Source organism: Anguilla rostrata, chromosome 9 (genome assembly GCF_018555375.3).
Source record: "Anguilla rostrata isolate EN2019 chromosome 9, ASM1855537v3, whole genome shotgun sequence".
NCBI lineage: Eukaryota > Metazoa > Chordata > Actinopteri > Anguilliformes > Anguillidae > Anguilla > Anguilla rostrata.
Window position 1 is genome coordinate 45,564,092 of NC_057941.1, and position 17,139 is coordinate 45,581,230.

At 50.6% G+C, this 17,139-nt stretch overlaps 1 protein-coding gene across 2 annotated transcripts in view; it reads right to left on the reverse strand.

Moving 5' to 3' along the window:
• ddx10 (DEAD (Asp-Glu-Ala-Asp) box polypeptide 10) overlaps positions 1-17,139 on the reverse strand; it is a 116,454-nt gene that overhangs the window by 74,839 nt on the left and 24,476 nt on the right. For both annotated transcript variants that reach the window (XM_064352426.1, XM_064352427.1), the window contains exons 12-13: positions 16,547-16,635; positions 12,716-13,130 (exon numbers count right to left, since the gene is read on the reverse strand). In XM_064352426.1, coding sequence (XP_064208496.1) covers positions 12,716-13,130; positions 16,547-16,635 — 504 coding nt within the window. The remainder of the gene's footprint in view (positions 1-12,715; positions 13,131-16,546; positions 16,636-17,139) is intronic.

The following is a 17,139-nucleotide window of genomic DNA, read 5'->3' on the forward strand; positions in this document are numbered from 1 at the left end:
TACGTCATTGATTGGCTACTTAAGAGTCCACCCACCCTGTGATCAAGGCCTTAATTGGCTGCTGATCGAAAGGAAAACACAAATACCCGTACACACTGGGGCCTGCCTGGACTGGAGTTTGGCACCTTTGCCATACGACACAATTCGCAGGGAGTTTTACTTTGGAGTCTCATAAAAGGTGAAACTGGGGTTTTTTGAGCCCTTACCGTGAGGCTAGTAATGCCACCGTGCTGTCCGCGTTAGCCTCCAGCCACGGCACGTTAGCCTCCAGTCACAGAGCGTTAGCCTCCAGTCACGGCACATTAGCCTCCAGCCACAGTGCGTTAGCCTCCAGTCACAGCACGTTAGCCACCAGCCAACAACCCGTTAGCCTCCAGCCACAAGTGCATTACTCTTCTGCCACAGAGCGTTAGCCTCCGGTCACAGCGTGTTAGCCTCCTGCCACAGCACGTTAGCCCCCGGTCCCAGTGCGTTAGCCTCCAGCCACAGCGCATTAGCGTCCAGCCACAGTGAGTATATGTATATGTACTGCAGGAGCTGGTTATGGTGAACCCCCGCAATGACCTTTCCCTGCTCTATGCTCATCCAGTCATCATTTGACAGACCTTATGGAACCAGGTAAAAAATGTAAAAATGATTAATAATCCACACATAGAAGACAGGGTTAGGATTGTAGGGATAAATGCAACACCTGATTTCGGAAACCCAACCCTCCCCGGCACGACCCCCCTTTTGCCTTCCGTGGCACGTTACCATGGTGACACTAATAAGAGGAGCGCGGGCTTCTCGGCTCCCCCAGCACACGGGACCGCTAATGAAAGCGGTGATATTTCAGCGCTGCCACTTTTCCGAAATGTGAAATGCCCAGCTGCAATCAGTCACGCACGAGCGGGCCCCTCGCTTTTAATAAGGCTTCCCCGCGCTGTTTAATCATGGATGATGTTCTTTTCTTCTTCTTTTTTTACAGAAACTTCTAGGCTCCTTTGGTACGACGACTGAAGACTCACCTCTTCAGGCTGCACCTCTCCCCATCCCTCCCTACCCCCCTGCAAATGACGTTAAGCTTAGGGTTGTAACTAGGCAGCTGTTTCGTAGGTGACATAGGTGCATTAACTGTCTTAACTACTGCTTGTATTTTTTCCATAGACTGCGTTGTTGCCGTTCTCGTTGTTAGTGTTAATCAGTTTAACCTTCAGGGTCCAAGTTGAACTATGCGGTTGTTCCCTGCACTTGGACCGGTACTTCTCTCTAGGGGTTTCGTCATACTTGTTCCTGGTTATGGTTATACACTTTGCTGTACGTCGCTCTGGATAAGAGCGTCTGCCAAATGCCTGTAATGTAATGTAATGTAATGTAATGTACACAGTCTCCTGCCTCTGCAGGTGTGGGGTGGACTATCATTAATCGGACTTTCTCACTGCCCTGTGCTCCAAAAGAGCAACAATTAACAATCCATGGGAAGATTTGGAATGAGACACTGACCTACACACCCACACACACACTGACTGACACACACACACACACACCCACACACAGTATCTTGTTGACCGAAAAGAGGAGTGTGCCGAGAGGTACCGGACCAACGGATGAGTCCACAGCGCAGAAAAAGGAGGCGAACTCGGCGTCGCAAACAACCCGATACGTTCGGTGCGCAAACCCCTCACTCTTCCGCAACCCCCGCACCTTGGCGCGGAACAGAAATAGCCCGCCTCCCCGACACCCGCTGGCACCTGCAGCTCGCCGCTCCGCGGGCGTCGAACTCAATCTCCCGCCGCCCGGCTCCGCCCCCCCGCCCCCCTCCCGCCGCTCACGCCCCCGTAGCTCTGAAGCCGAGCCGACGGGCAGCGCGGAGAGATGTCCGCTTAGCTGCCCTCTCTGTACGCAGCGGGGCCCTCGCCATGGAAACGGCCCGGCTCCGGCACCCGCTGCTACGGTAACAGCGCGAGGCCCAGCAGGAACCCCTCCAACCCCCCCAGACGAGTGCCCGCCGGCGGGGCGGGGGGGTTCATACCAGACCCAACAACACGCTGAAAGCCTCACAACCTTTTTTAACTTTCAAATTACGAGCTTGTTTTTTCTCAAACTGCAGGCCTGGAGGGACGCAGAACGCACCGGTCTGTGATGCGTTTCAGCTCCTTAAAGCACGTAATTTAAATCATCGACTGGCAAAAGTGTAGCGTAACGGGTAAGGAGCTGGTCTTGGAACCTAAAGGTCGCAGGTTCAATTCCCGGGTAGGACACTGCCGTTGTACCCTTGAGCAAGGTTCTTAACCTGCATTGCTTCAGTGCATATCCAGCTGTATAAATGGATGCAATGTAGATGCTATATAAAATGTTGTGTGAGTCGCCCTGGATAAGGGGGGAGGGGGGTGCCCAAACGGGCTTCCAACTGAAAGCCAGCCGTAAAGCCAGCAGGCACTGTGGCTGGGTGCAAGGCTAGCACGTTGCTAGGTGCTCCTTCCCTGGTAGCCCACCCCAGATATCCTCAACCCCCCCACTGGGGTAGGGGGGGGGGGGGCACTCCAGCTCCTCATAAATCAAAAAAACCCATTTTTGTTAAAGATATGGGGGTCGGTCCACCTCACGGCCAGGAAAAATAGCCTCTCCCCCCACTTAAAGAGGGCACACGGGCTGCATGAAGGCTCTCATACGTTCTCATTACGGCATGGTGCCTCCTTAAGGAAATGGGACCGCTGTCTGAAGACAGTCTCCACGGAGTCAGGGCCCTCACGGGGGACGAGGGGGGGCGCACAGCCCCTGCCGGCGAAAAGTGGGCGGGGGCTAATGGCGCGTCAGAAGACCGATGTGGCGTGACGTGACGCGCCAGCGACAGATATCGATCCCGTCACGGCTCTATCTGACCGGCCGAATGTTAGCCCCCCCCCACCCCCACACAGAGCAGCGCGGGCTCCGCTAACGTAGGAAAGACCAACTGTAGCATTTAAAGAAACTGGGAGACATTTAACCTCTGGGCTTCCTGTCTGTTAATACATACTGGCTGTTTAAATAGTCAAAAATAAGACATTTTTAAAAACTGAACCATGAACAGGAGTGTATACTTGTACAAGAAATATGGACTATATAACGACTACATACTTCTGACACCATTTTATGTGTGTGTGAGTAAACCTGTGCTGTCAGCCTCTTCACTTTTCAAACCAAACTGTTTTCTGTTCACATTTGTTATTGGTTATGGAAAATCTGGTAGCTTCAAGCCTGTATATTTTTGGGTCATTGCCATAAAACAATGCAAAGTCCCTCCTGTATCAAATGAAATGGACCATATCAAAACCTTTTCCCAAGAATCCCACAGACTCAAGAAAGGGAGGGGTGCACTTACTCAAAATCTAGGAACAACGACTTCAAAATGAATACATTAAAACCACTGAATTGAAGCTAAAATATCTTAAACCATCAGATCCTTATAATCCAGAAATTGTGGCCATTTTAGTGACTAACCTGTCCCTTGACATTCAAAGAGAATCACTCAAACAAAGGAGATAAATGCAACCGTGCAGGGCTTCAATATTATGCAGTCCTTTTACGTCGTACGGTACGTGCCAACTCCGTAATTACACCAATTTAAACTAATTTATAAAACGGCAGCAAATCCACTTGACTTCCAAAGCGATGTCTCGCTTGCCCCCCCCCACCAGCCCAACCCCCCAGAAAAAAGCCCTCCCCCTTCGAAGACCTACAGGACAGGCAGAGAGTCTCGAGGGCTTTCATTTCGAGCCCAATTAAAAGCACCTGCCTAAACAGCCCGCTAATGACAGCCTCTGGGGAGCGCCGGGGTGGAAAGGCTGAGCGCAGACACCCAACGCCGCCGTGTCGGTTAGCGCCGCCGCCGCCGCCGCGACCGGCTCGGTGAAACGAGAACACGGCGACGTCACCGCGGCCCTCGCTCCTGCCATTTCCTGGCGGAGAGCTACGGTAAGACGCGCTCACATCGTAGCTACGCTACCTGGGCAGAGAGCGGCGTAGGTTAAGTGCACGTGCTCCTGCAGCGCACGCTCTCTCTCTCTCTCTCTCTCTCTCTCTCTCTCTCTCTCTCTCCTCTCTCCCTCTCTCCCTCTCTCCCTCCCTCTCTCTCTCTCTCTCTCTCTCTCTCTCTCTCTCTCTCTCTCTCTCTCTCTCTCTCTCTCTCTCTCTCTCTCTCTCTCTCTCTCTCTCTCTCTCTCTCTCTCTCTCCCTCTCTCTCTCTCAGTGCACGTGAGCGTGCTGTTAGTGCAATGTGGGGTCTCACAGCATGAGCGCATGAAGCCACTTACCCTGTAGACGCATCTCTCAAAAATGAGTCACATTTTACACGAGATTGACAGCGATTCGTTATTTTATTTTCTCCACTACCTCAGACTGAACTGAATTGCTTTTGCATGTTTGGGGGCACAAAAAAATTCCTCCATTTAGCCCACTTTAATCCTGCACCTGTGGACTCGTGTTTAGTCAGAAAATGACTTAGCCAAGGCAAAATAAGTGATGTCTAGACCAGAGGTCCTCAATCTTATACAGAAAGGCCCGGTGTGGCTGCAGGCTTTTGTTCCAACCGAGCAGTTACACACCTGATTCTGCTAATCAACCACTAGAGTCTTCGCTAAGGACCTTCGTTAGCTGAATCAGGTGTGTTGCTGCATTATTGGAACCAGCCCTGCAGCACCGGCCCTTTCTGGATGAGATTGGGGACAGCTGGTCCAGGCTGTAGGGCTTGAGGCGTGCTCGATACCAACTGAACAACCCAGCAGCCCTTGTCCCCTATCCCAGCACACTGGACTCAGTGAGCTGACTCACAACTGCCGATTATTCCACGCTATGAAACACCGCCCCCTGCCCAACCCCCCCCCCGCCCCCCACAGCAACGTGTTGTCACAAGATAACGGTCGCGGCTCAGAGCGTGCAGCCTCCCCTGCGCCCGGCCAATCCAACGTGCAATTTCCTGTTTGGCATTCGAAGGCTGTTTTCAAGGGCACCGCACCGAGCCGCCGGTCTCTCGATGAAAGCGCCGTTTTGGCGACAGACGGGAAGGGAGGCGCTGAACGTGATTCGCGCGGGTCTCCACAATTCGCGTGGTGAACGGTGCCGATCCCGTGGACCCGTGGGCCCCCCCGCCGTGGCCGGCTGAAAGGGGGGTTGGGACATGGAGATTTTTTGTCTGCGTGCTCCATACAGGACGGAGGAACCGCAGGGGGAGGAACACTCAGAGGAGTCCGCGGGACTCACAGAGGGAAACAGATGTACAGGATCAGATGGACAGCCTGATTAAACCGCCCCCCCCCCACGCGTAACCCGGACGACCGCTGAATGTGAGCACGGTCGGTCAGGGTTCGTCTGAACGCGCTTGCCACCTTACCACCGCGCAGATTTAACCCCTGAACACCTGGTCCTGAACACACCTGGCCTGTCTGGCAGAATAAAGAAAGTCAGAGCAGCTCAGGGATCAGGTCAGGGATCCCCATACTGCACTGCTCTCAGACTGCATTACATTCAGTTCCCTTAGCAGAAGTGCTTATCAACAGCGACTTACGAAACGATCACAGATCCCAACGCTGCACAGCTTCCTGATCCAAACCAAACGCTGAACAGCACAGCAAGTCTCAACACTGAACAGCATTTTCATCACAGCTATGTTGCTATGCAGGTTTTAAATCACAGAGTCCAGTGATGCACAGCTTTAATATCACAGAACCCGGGGGCCAATCAGCTTTAGATATTTACAAGCCAAACACAGACTGTTTAGAACCAGCGCATAAATCTCAACGCGTCACAAGCAAATGATGAGGGTTCAGACTTGCGGTGACATTAACGACCCAGGGGCGGAGCCAGGGACGGACCCAGGGGCGGAGCAAGGGGCAGAGCCAGGGACAGACCAAGGGGCGGAGCCAGGGACAGACCAAGGGGCGGAGCCAGGGACAGACCAAGGGGCGGACCAAGGGGCGGAGCCAGGTAAAGAAAGAGAGAGAGCCACAGGTGAACAGACAGGAGGGGTGGGCGGAGCTTTTCATGCATCGCACAGCGTCCCCGTTCGTCTGTCAGGCCCCCCCGAGCTGTGGTCCGACAACGATGCGAGTTGCCAGGGACGACAAGGTGGATTCACCTTCTCACTGTTAAGGGGGGGGGGGTGGTGCAGGAAACAGGTGGTTGATGATGTAAGCATGAGGGGGGTATGTGAACAAGGCCACAGGACAGAGCAAAACTGAGGAGAAAGGGAGGTGCTTTACAAGAGCAAAGGCAAGGCTGAGCAGTCTGGCGAATGGCTCCTTGGTCCTTTTTCCAAAACCGGCTCTCGTTCCTGTATTCCCTTCCACAGAGATACCTGAACTACATACTGCACCAACACTCCCGTCAGGCCCAGCTGCCTCATCCACGCCTCCTCGTCAAAGGACATTCTGTAGGTGACCCACTTAGGCTCGAACTGGCGCCCGTTGTAAACGGGATTAATTACGTGAGCTTAATATAAATCGACTGCGCAGTGCATCTCGTAAAACAAATAATGGGAGTTTATTCTTCTTATTTATTTATTTATTTGTTTATCTTTTACAGGACCCTAGACAACGTCTGGGCCTTTTGAAGTTCTGCTGGCAGAGAAACCGCTTCGCAGAAATTCATTCTCCCTCTCTGTCTCTTTCTCTCTCGCTCCCTCCCCCTCAACCCTCCCTCCCTCCCCAAACCCTTGATCACTCTCTCTCTCTCACTCTCTGGGCTTTTCAAAATCCTTGCATTGTTCTGCAAACTTGAGTTTCCAGACAACCAGCCTGGATGACCCATAAGCTTGTCCGTCTGTCCCTCTGCCAGTCGCCTCCGGTGACTGGGCCAAAGCTCACAGTGACTGGGCTGAAACATGGATGGTCGCAGGGCAGCGAATGAGAAAGAACTCTGCAGTTCAACCATGTTCATCCAGTTGGTCACTCAGGACCTGACCCAGCTCAGTGTAAACAGGCTGCTGGGCGGAACCAAGGTGGCCAGGTTTAGGGAATGGGGGGGAAGGACTTCTCTGCGGACCCCTCGTTCTTCGCGGCCGCAAGGCCCCGGACGGGGAGCGGGGCACTAAGGAGGTATTAACCGGTTCGGTCAGCTGCCTCCGTCGACTGAGACGAATGACCGGGTGGCTCTTTGCGCCACGATTCTCACCGAAAGACAGAGCGCCGCTGTCGGCTCGCAGACCGATCACCGCGTTTCGGGGGGAGGGGGGGGGGGTCATGCCACGCCCCGCCGCGCCCGATCGCACCCCGCTAAACGTTTCGCTCGGCGCGCGCCCCGGAGGGATCCGTAGAGCCGCCGCGCTAGCCGCAGCGAAGCGTCCTCGCTGAAAGGAATCCGGTAACAATGCGCCCTCGCGGGCCGCGTGCGCCGGGCTTCCGCGTGACTCACCGAGTCTGGAAATTAAAAACGGGGGCTCCTCTTCCCCCCCCCCCCCCCGGCGAGGAGGACCATTAAGGATTGCGCCGAAGGCTCGGGAGTCGGAAGCGATTTCGAGATCAAAGACGAGAAATGAACAGCGGCTCTCCCCGGCTGTGAGCTGAAGGTAATACAGCGTGTGGAAAAACCCACCAAAACAACAAGGCTCCGTCGGTCGCCGTGGGGACATCACGCAGCGAGCTTATTCGCTGGACTTTGTGTTACCGTGATGGTCGCGGGGGGGCAGATACGGCGCGACCCATCAGGTGACAGAGCGAACGAGCGCAGCGACGGGAGCGATCGCCTCCCGATCCGATTGGACAGGTGGCGCTCGCCGTGCTGCCCAATCGCAGGCTTATGCACACCTGACTGACCCAAAAGTCCTTCTGTCAATTTCACGCCGGTTTCCTTTCGCGCCCACGAACTCGGGGGGAAACGACACCTGGCAGCGCAACCCGAGCGTAGGCCTACACGACACCATCCACAATCCAAACGTAAAAACACCAGACCCAGAAAAGCACAAGGAAAGCCAGCAAAGAATCAACACAACTGTTTCCTTTTGGGAAAGAATGCATGGGGCGGGAGGGGGGGTACTGTATCAGGTTAAATATATTCAAGGCAAAGTTTAATCCTTTTCGCAGCACATATTCTAATCAAGAGTCTGAGTCTCAAAGAGCGTCAATTTATTTAGAGGTCTAATCCTTCAAATGTGAGCAGCATATTCAAGATTCACTTTTTGCGCAGTTCGGCCCTGAGCAGACGTCTAAAAAAATCGGAGTGGAAGATTACAATTTAGAGCCAAACGTGAAGTTTACTCTCATCCGAAGAACGAGAGAGAGAGGGGGGCGAGCTTTTTAAAAATTAGACACCGGGCTTCTGCTCGAAAAGCAGGTCTGCCGTGAATGAGGAGGCTGGCGGTGAAGAACCCCCGTCTGTCAGGGCCTGTAAGAGTGCTGACCTCAACACGCTTAGAAAGAAGTTTAGAGCGGCACCAGCGGGAGCAGGGGGACAAAAGTCGCTTTTGTCGACGACCGCGGCGGATCTCTCGGGCCGAGGAAGACGCGCTCAACGCAAGCCAAGGTGGTTTCTGGGAGGAAAACCGCGAAGAAAGAAATGAATTAGGACTGACAGAGAAAGTGGGATGCAGGTAGTTCTGGTAAGTTTCTCTACCCTCGCGGTAGGGAACGGAGGCAGGCTTGACCGTGGGTTTCATACACACTCTGACAGCCTTGCTTCACCTCTACCTGGACAGAGCTTCCATGCCGGCTTGCTTCTGTGCGGCGACCACACTAAAAAATTTTATACAAATATAGATATTTTTTCTCTTGTTTTTCTCAAGGGCTGACCAGCCGCAGAAGATCCCCTCGGATCCATCTCCCCCGTTCTGGAGGAGACGGCCGATAAACGAGCGAGAGGAAAGGCGGCTGTCCGCGTCAAATCACTTCCTCCCTCGCTCTGCTGTCAGCTCCATGGGCTCGACCGCGGCTGGCTGGATGAATAACGCATGATGCGAGGGGTGTGTGTGTGTGTGTGTGTGTGTGTGTGTGTGTACAGCTGGAGAAGAGCAAAAAGAGGAAGACCTGCGGCTAACCGCATGTTTCAGAACTTTCTCTCGACTAGGTTAGCGGGAAAGTAGGATGATCTGACCATGGCCGCTGAGGCCATCGGGTTGCCAGGTGGCCAGCTGAGCTAGTTCAAAGGGTGTCAGGGTATGCCCACAGTCTGGCAACAAATCCTGGCTGCATCGGCACGGACTGTGAACAGCGTCCCCATGGTAAAAGTATCGCTCACAGCCCAGAGGGGTTTCCACTGGCAAGATCGCCATCGTCTCACTTCACACTGTCGCCCCCTCTGGTTGACTGGAGTGCCTGCAGTCTTCCTGCACCAGCTGCACAGGAAGTGTACCCTCCCCTTGACTGCGCTGTACAATAATACAATAAGACATTCTAAAACAAAACAGAGAGGATAATGAGTAACCAAACGATAACATTTACTAGCTCTGACAAACTGGAGCAATCCGAAACCTCGTTACACTTTGGATAAGGGGACAGGAACCAGGAACATCCCCAGCTGCAGTGTACAAACTCTTGGGGACCCCCTGTGTACACCGGTTTTCATTCCAACCGCAGTTGCGATCCCAGAATTTTAACGAGCTGTTAATTTTTCTTAATTAGGTGCTTTTCATGTTTACAGGGATTATTTACCCTCTCCATCTACAGTTATGCACGGCCATCTTGAATAAATTTCCCATGTTCACACTGATAATTGTGCTATATTGCAAAAAATTACACACAAAAAATAAAATTAAGGACCGAGATGAATCAATAGGTTCCTAATTGGGTTGCTAAGCACATGCATTTAAGTTATTTCACAACTGTTTTCAAACAGCTGACTTTTCAAAAAAATGTTTTGGAATGTGTATGAATAAGTCCACCATTTATATAAAAAGGGCAGTAATTCCTACATGGATCACCTAATATGGATGCAAATAAAAATCAAATTGAAGCTGACGGTCAGCACTTTAACTTCATATTCATTGTTTTATTAAAAATCCAATGTGGAGGAGCCAAAACGACAACACTGTCCAATCCGTTTCGCATTTACCACACGCCAGCCAGCGAGGACAAAGTTTCAGACAGCGCTTCCAAAGGCTGCCAGGAGTCGGAGGGAACATTTCCAACATCAATACAGCCGCAGAAAACAGCTCCCTCGCCCCGGCGCTCAACTGCAGGGTGAGCGAGCGACGCATCTCCTACACGCCCAGAAACACGACCCAACCCTCGTTTATACATACATCACGCATCGCTTTCCTACGGGTGCAAAGCGCGAGTGAGATATAAGGTCTGAGGAACGCAGTTCTCTGGTAATTCCGTCAAGATGCAGACGGGAATTGTAAAGATTTGCTGTCACCCTTTCCAGCAGCTCAGGGAAGATCAGAGGGAACCTGTCTAACATTATAAAAATTGGGCTGAGGTGGGTGGGGGGGATATGCCTGATCCTTTGGCATAAATAGTTTTGTGGCCGGAGGAATGCTGTGGGGGGTGGTTCTTGGCGGGAGACCCGTCTGGCGGTGTGGGCAGGTAAGAGGCAGCCGGTGCCTGCGCAGGATCGGGGGGGCGGGGTGGAGTGGTCAGCGTAGAAGGGACCCTTTGATTGACAGGTCTTGGTTCAGCCCGGCGGGCAAGGGGGGTGTAACGAGCCAGGGAAGCGAGCGGTAATTAACGAGCCGCCGCTAGCCTCCTGGCCAGGGAGCCCTGGAAACCGTGCCGGAGAATCCTGGGCCGTCTGTCTCCGTAAATACAGCTTTGCTGTACAAGCTGCTTCGGATTTGCTTGAAGTGAATTTTCTTTTTCTTTTTTTTTTTTTTGTTTGCTTTAAACCACAAATCTGCCAATGCCTCTACGCCAGACATTGTAAAGCTGGCAGATCATCAAAAACTTCTGCAACTATCTGAAGTTCCTTTGCTGCGCATAAAAAAAAAACAGTCTGGACTAATCTAAAAATACACAAAAAAACAGAAATAATGTTTAAAAAAAACATTTTTTTTAAAAGCCAGAAAGTGAACTATCACTTTAAGCCACTGCTAAATGCATTTCCTGACCTTGCAAAGTAAAACTGCCACCAGTGAGTCATGACTGGTGGTAAATTATTACCAATCAAAGCCCTGCTTCTGTGATTGCCTAAATATGGTCATTTAGAGTCTGATGAGATGCTGTTAAGAGGGGAGGGGTGAAGGAGTAGCTTAGTGGTCAGGAAGCTGACTTTGCAACGTAAAGGTTGCAGGTTCAATTCCCATGAGGGTATCTGGGCAAGGTGCTTGGGTAAGCTATCGTCCTGTATCACTATTGGTGAATGTAAAATGTTCAGGTTGCTCTGGTTAAGATCATCAGTTAAATGCCTGTAAAGTAATCATGTAGTGATCTAAACGGTATAGGGGAACAGAATAGATTCATATTTGGCACATTTAATTAATTCCATTCCTTTGGGATTCATTTTCATTCAGTTGACTCGTTCGCAAATCGGTAACATATTTATGTTTAGTAAACATGCCAATCACAGGTGCTTCATTCAAAGTGCACTCCAAAACTGGCTCTGAATCTGCAGGCAGAAAAAGTGCTGCTGACAGTTAACTCTGCTCCCGAAAGTTCAGTCAAGTTCAGTTCAGTTAAGCACCACACAGCCAGCGCAAGAACGAATGTTCAACTGAGGCACTATAATCGATCGCAGAACGCCATAAAATTAATCCTGAAGAGGCTCAGTGACAAATAAGGGCCGTGATTTCTGATATATCTGTAATGGATTCTGTATGCTTTATACCCCCATTAGGGTAAATAAATTAATTGTATCTTGTGAACGGGGGGGAGGAAAAGAGTGCTCGCGCAAGAGGCCAGTTAAGAACCATCTGTGGGTCTTAGAATGTGTGCGTACTGCAGTGAAACTTCAGCCTGCACTGGATTGGGATACATGCAGTGAACCGAAGTTTTTCACAGCCAGTGCAGGAAAGCGAAAAGGACAATGAAACAAACAAAATGGCTGCCGCGGCTTTTATTTTTCCTCTTCATAGGTCGAGCTGGCCTGCCATTTCCTAATTACTCTCAAGGCTCTAGGGTGCACGCAGCCATACTTGTGACTCCTTGATCGGTCCCTCGGAACTCTGAAAAGGATCCTGGATCAGTTATAGAGACAGTTGCAACGAAGGTCATGTGACCAGGGGAACATTTACCCTGTATTTCCGTCCTGTTCTTCAAGGTGCCACTGAAAGCACTAACTGCCTTAATCACTGGTAAGCAGTCGAGGGACCGTGAATAATCATATAATTAATGACCAACTGAAGAGCTCATTGGTGTGTGGATGCAAAACCAAAAAAAAGGGACATCCAACTTATCTGAAAGGGACCTGTGTGGCTGCAGGTTTTTGTTATAGCTCAGCAATAAAATCACCTTATTCTTGATTATAGACCACGATTAGTACAGTAACTCCATTATAAAAGCCCTGCGGCCACACCAGCTGTCCTCTAGACAACCCTATGAAAACTGAATTATTAATTAAGATGGTTAAGGTACTGCATAGGTTTCGCTGCTCAACAAGTGACTTCGGAATGTCCTGTACCGCCATCTTGCTATTGGAGGACAGAACTACAGGTTAAAGTCAGGAAAATCTCCTGCCGCAAGTTCTCATACTTTTACCTTCACGAGAGCAATGTGATTTTTCAAACAAACCAAAAAGATGAGGGAAGAATAATGGTTCTCCACTTAACACAACATTCAGGTTCGTTTCTGGTTCCTGTATCCCGGCATTGTGGGCCCCACAGAGCAGAACTCACCTGGTCATCCTCATCTTCCTCCTCCAGCTGGAAGATGTCTCTCCGCTTGACCGTCAGCAAGTCCACGTCCCTCAGGTCCTCCTCCTCATCCTCGTCTCCATCGGCGGCGAGAGACAGGCGCGCGGGCCCGTCCACATCGCCCTCCTCCTCATCCGAATCGCCAGACTCTTCTTCCTCCTCTGAACCAGACTCTTCCTCTCCGTCCTCTTCCTCGCTGGGTTCATCCTGGGATTCGGAGGTCCCCTTCCCTGGAGCAGGGGTGTTTTTTTCACCTCTGATCTGCGCCCGGAAGCTCCGCAGCTCTTGGTCCGATTCGTCGCCCTGCGCCCCTCCCGGGCCAGCCTCACCCCCCTCCCTCTGCTTCCTGGCGTTGTTAAGGAAACGCACCCGTGGAGCGACGGCTAGACCCAGTGAACTGCAGAACAAAAAATGGGGAGGATTATTAAACCTTTTTATATTAAAATGGGCAAAAGGTGGTCAGACGCAAGTTATTAAGCCATTCAAAATCTAATTTCCTTTATTTATTTTTGGCTGCCATCTGATTTTTTGGGTCTCATCTTTCTGTGCTCATCTTTCTTCATATTTAAGGTTTGTTATATCAGGGTAAGCGGCAGCAGATATCTAGAAAACTCATCAAATCTCAGCGAAACTATCTGGATGGATAGATACCGCTCTGGGTAAGTAACATACCTTAATAAAATTTTTGGGTGACCTGGCCCTTTAAAACAATGTAAAAATGCCACAAATTCTATTAGGGTGCCATCTTGTTTACTGAAAGACCTAGGTGGCCAGTGGGCTTCTCGGGACATTCAATCAAAGTCAAAACCTGGCCCGCCCATAAATCAGAAAACTGGAAGAGACCAAATCTAAATCGCTATTTCTTTCTATAAATGAGCTACCTAAAAATACTTTCCCTCCTTTTTCCCCTCCCTCCGCTCGGCAACAAAAAAACACCAGGCCTGACCCGGCTGTCCTTTGAACCCGAGCCACGGCAACCCTGGGGCCGTCTCTCAAACTTTTAACGACAGCCCCGCAAGCTTGTTTAAGGAAGGCCCCGAAATTAAAAATTGATCAAAGCGCCGGCTTCAACCAGTCCCGCGACCGCGATCGGAAATCCATGGACATGGACCGCACCTCCGACGGAACAAGAGGACCATCGATTTGCGCGCAGGCCCTGGAAAATCACGCAGAAATAGAACGTAAAGGTAAAAGGGAAAACCAATAGCTTCAGCGAGGCCAGACACGAATGCAGAGAAATCCAAATGCACTTCCAACAGCAAGTTCCACCACAGAGCCCAGGTCAGTTCGACCGATCGATCGATCAAGCCACAGCAAAAAAATAAAAAAACAACTAAATAAATCCATACACAAGTCCCACTAAAATCTGATTTATATTTTCCATGACATTTCATTGAAAGCTTTCACGGTGTTTTAAGGATGATGTAAGATTTTCAATGATTATTTTAATTTGTGCAAACATCAAATTTCCCATAAAAGGGGACAACTTTAAACAGGGAGGAATTGTTGATGGACATATTGGCAGCTGGGGGTTTGACTCTCTATCCTGGCACTTTCCGTACTGTGATCCCATTTCTATCTGTACCATCTGAATGAAAAGGGGGAACATTTTGTTTCTGCAGGAACACGTACTCGCAGGTGTTCTCGTCGAGGAATACCTATCCAAATACTTTTCATAGTGGCACTATTGCACAAGCCAAAAATCGCTTGTCAGATTTCTAGCAATCTAAGCACATTAAGCGAAGCCACACCTGATGCACGTATGCAGTTAGCAATAAAATATTTCACTGGCAGTAAAAGGTGAACATAAGAGTTTATTTTTCGTAAGCTCTAAAGGACTACTTGGAGATATGATATCTTTGCTTGACTTTGCAGTGTTTATTTTTTTATTTAAAAGACTGTGGCAGTCAGGATTTATCCATTGTACATTTTATTCCCCCCCAAACTGAATGAAATCCCACTCTGGACTTAGCCTGGTGGGCTGAGCCAGTCAGAGCAGCTTGACTAATGCAGTGTGCGTGACCCTCCCGCTCCGCTTGGCTCTCCCGTCTGACAGCCGTGCGTTTCTGGATTTCAACAGAGACAGGAGTCACGCTGAGTCAGCGGCTGCAAAGCATGTGTGTGTGTGTGTGTGTGTGTGTGTGGTGTGTGTAACGAAGGTGCGTGCGTGTTGCAGCCTGTGTGTACGTGTTGGGCCTGTGTGTGTGGTGGTGTGTGTACGTGCGAGTTGTATGTATACACACACGAGAAAACAGGAGTAGTGTGGTCATGCGTGCTGTGTGGATGTGCCAAGCCTGTGTGTACTGTATGTGTGTGTGAGTTTAAGTGTGTGTGTGAGCACCTATGTGTGTGTGTGTGTGCATGTGTGTACGTGCGCGCGTGTTTGTATGTATACACACATGAGACAGAGAGTGTGCGTGCATGTGTGTGCAAGCCTGTGTGTACTGTATGCATGTGTGAGTGTAAGTGTGTGTGTGAGCACCTATGTGTGGTTGTGTGGTGTGTGTCGTGCGCTTGTATGTATACACACAGAGACAGGGTGCTGTGTGAAGCCTGTGTGTACTGTATGCATGTGTGAGTGTAAGTGTGTGTGTGAGAGCACCTGTGTGTGTGTGTGTGGGCGTGTGAAAGTGTCTGCATCTGCATGGTGTGCGTATGAATGTGCATTGGCATGTATCTTGTGTATTTCTGCGTCTCTGTGGGTGTGTTAGTGTACATACATTCATGTATATCATAAGAAATGTTTAAAAAAAAAACAAGATTAAATAACCTGTGAGATGTACCATGTTTTTGGTCCTGTATAACAGAGTTAAAGAAAGTATATTTCTCCCTGTTGGGTGCACTAAGGAACATGTCCACTGTCTCATGGAAGGTATATTCAGGAGCCTCAGACTAGTCAGAGTGAATGTAGAGGCCAGAGTTCCAGCACCACTCCACCAAAGACCAGCATATAAACCAATATGAACTGACTAAAGCGCAGACAGGCTCAACTTTTACCTCAATTCCTAGACAAATCACAGTCAACCTTCGACAGTCTACCAACCCCCGACAGACAGACAGAACCTCCGTGAACGGGGTGACTCCATGAACGGGGTGACCCGTCCAACGAACACGGCAATTATTCCCATAAAACGCTGGCTGAGCGCGATGCCATTTCCTAGCCGAGAAGCCGAGAGGCGCTATCCGCGTTAGCCCGATGTGAATCGCTTTCATTTGCGAATCGGCGCGATAAACACGGCTTAGTGAGCCACACGGACGGTTTCTAAACCGCGGCGTCTGGCAAATTGGAATTCTCCCACAATGCCGAGGCCGTTGTTTTTGGCAGCGTGTAAAAGCGTGGCGTCCATTTTGTGCGCGAGCGAGTGAAGGCTGCGCGAGTTGGACTCTGCGGAGGAGTCGAGCGCCTCCCACGCCGTCTCCTCGGAGGCCGTGTTTTCGCAGGCGCGAGTATTTTTAGAGACTCGGCCTCCCCCGGTGCGCCAGGAGCGCCTCTCTCCCTCTCACGGTGGTCGCCCCCGAAGCACACTCACTGCCCGACGGGTCCGGGGGCGGGGGGGGTGGGGGGGTGGAGTGGGCGGGGCTCACTCCCACGGACGCGCCGCGATCCGAGCGTTACTAATCCCGGGGCTGACAGAACCGGCTCACAACCGTCACCGTTTACCGTCCAGATTATCTCGGGTTTCAGACCCGCTGGGTGGAACAGAAGACTGAAAGCAGACAGCAGATTCGGGAAAGCAGAAAGACTGAAACAAAAAAAACTCCACAGATGCTTCGGGCGGGCCAGCGGCTCGCAAACGACGCCATTCTACTCACCCCGCGTACTCCTCCAGAGGCAGCTGGAACACATCGAAGACGTCTTTGTTCTTCATCAGGTAGACCGAGCGCAGGTAGGAGACAAAGCACTGGGGGAAAAACAAACAAAGAGGAGAGAAAACAAACAGGAAGTTAGACGCAACCGTACCGGTCATTTCGACAGAGTCTCGACGCGTGTGGTCGGAGGAAACCGTGAAATGAGATGGGACGACCAGCCTCGTCGTCTGAACGTCTGCGTTTTCCTCACTAGCAACAAAACTTTTCCAACTATTCTGAATCTTTAATCAATTTAATTTTACTTTATATTTCATTCTTTCATGTTTTTTATTTATTTCAGTGTCTACACCAAGGCTGCCCAACGCTGTCCCTGGAGATCTACCGTCCCATAGGTTTTCACTCCAGCACTAACCAACCACACTTCATTCAACAGCCAGAGATCTCATTGAGCTGCTAATTAGTAGAATCAGGTGTGCCAAATTAGGGTTGGACTGAAAACCTACAGGATGGTAGATCTCCAGGAACAGGGTTGGGCCGCCCTTGTCTACACAATGTGTGAGAATTCAGTGGATACAAAGCTGAAATATTCAGAGCGA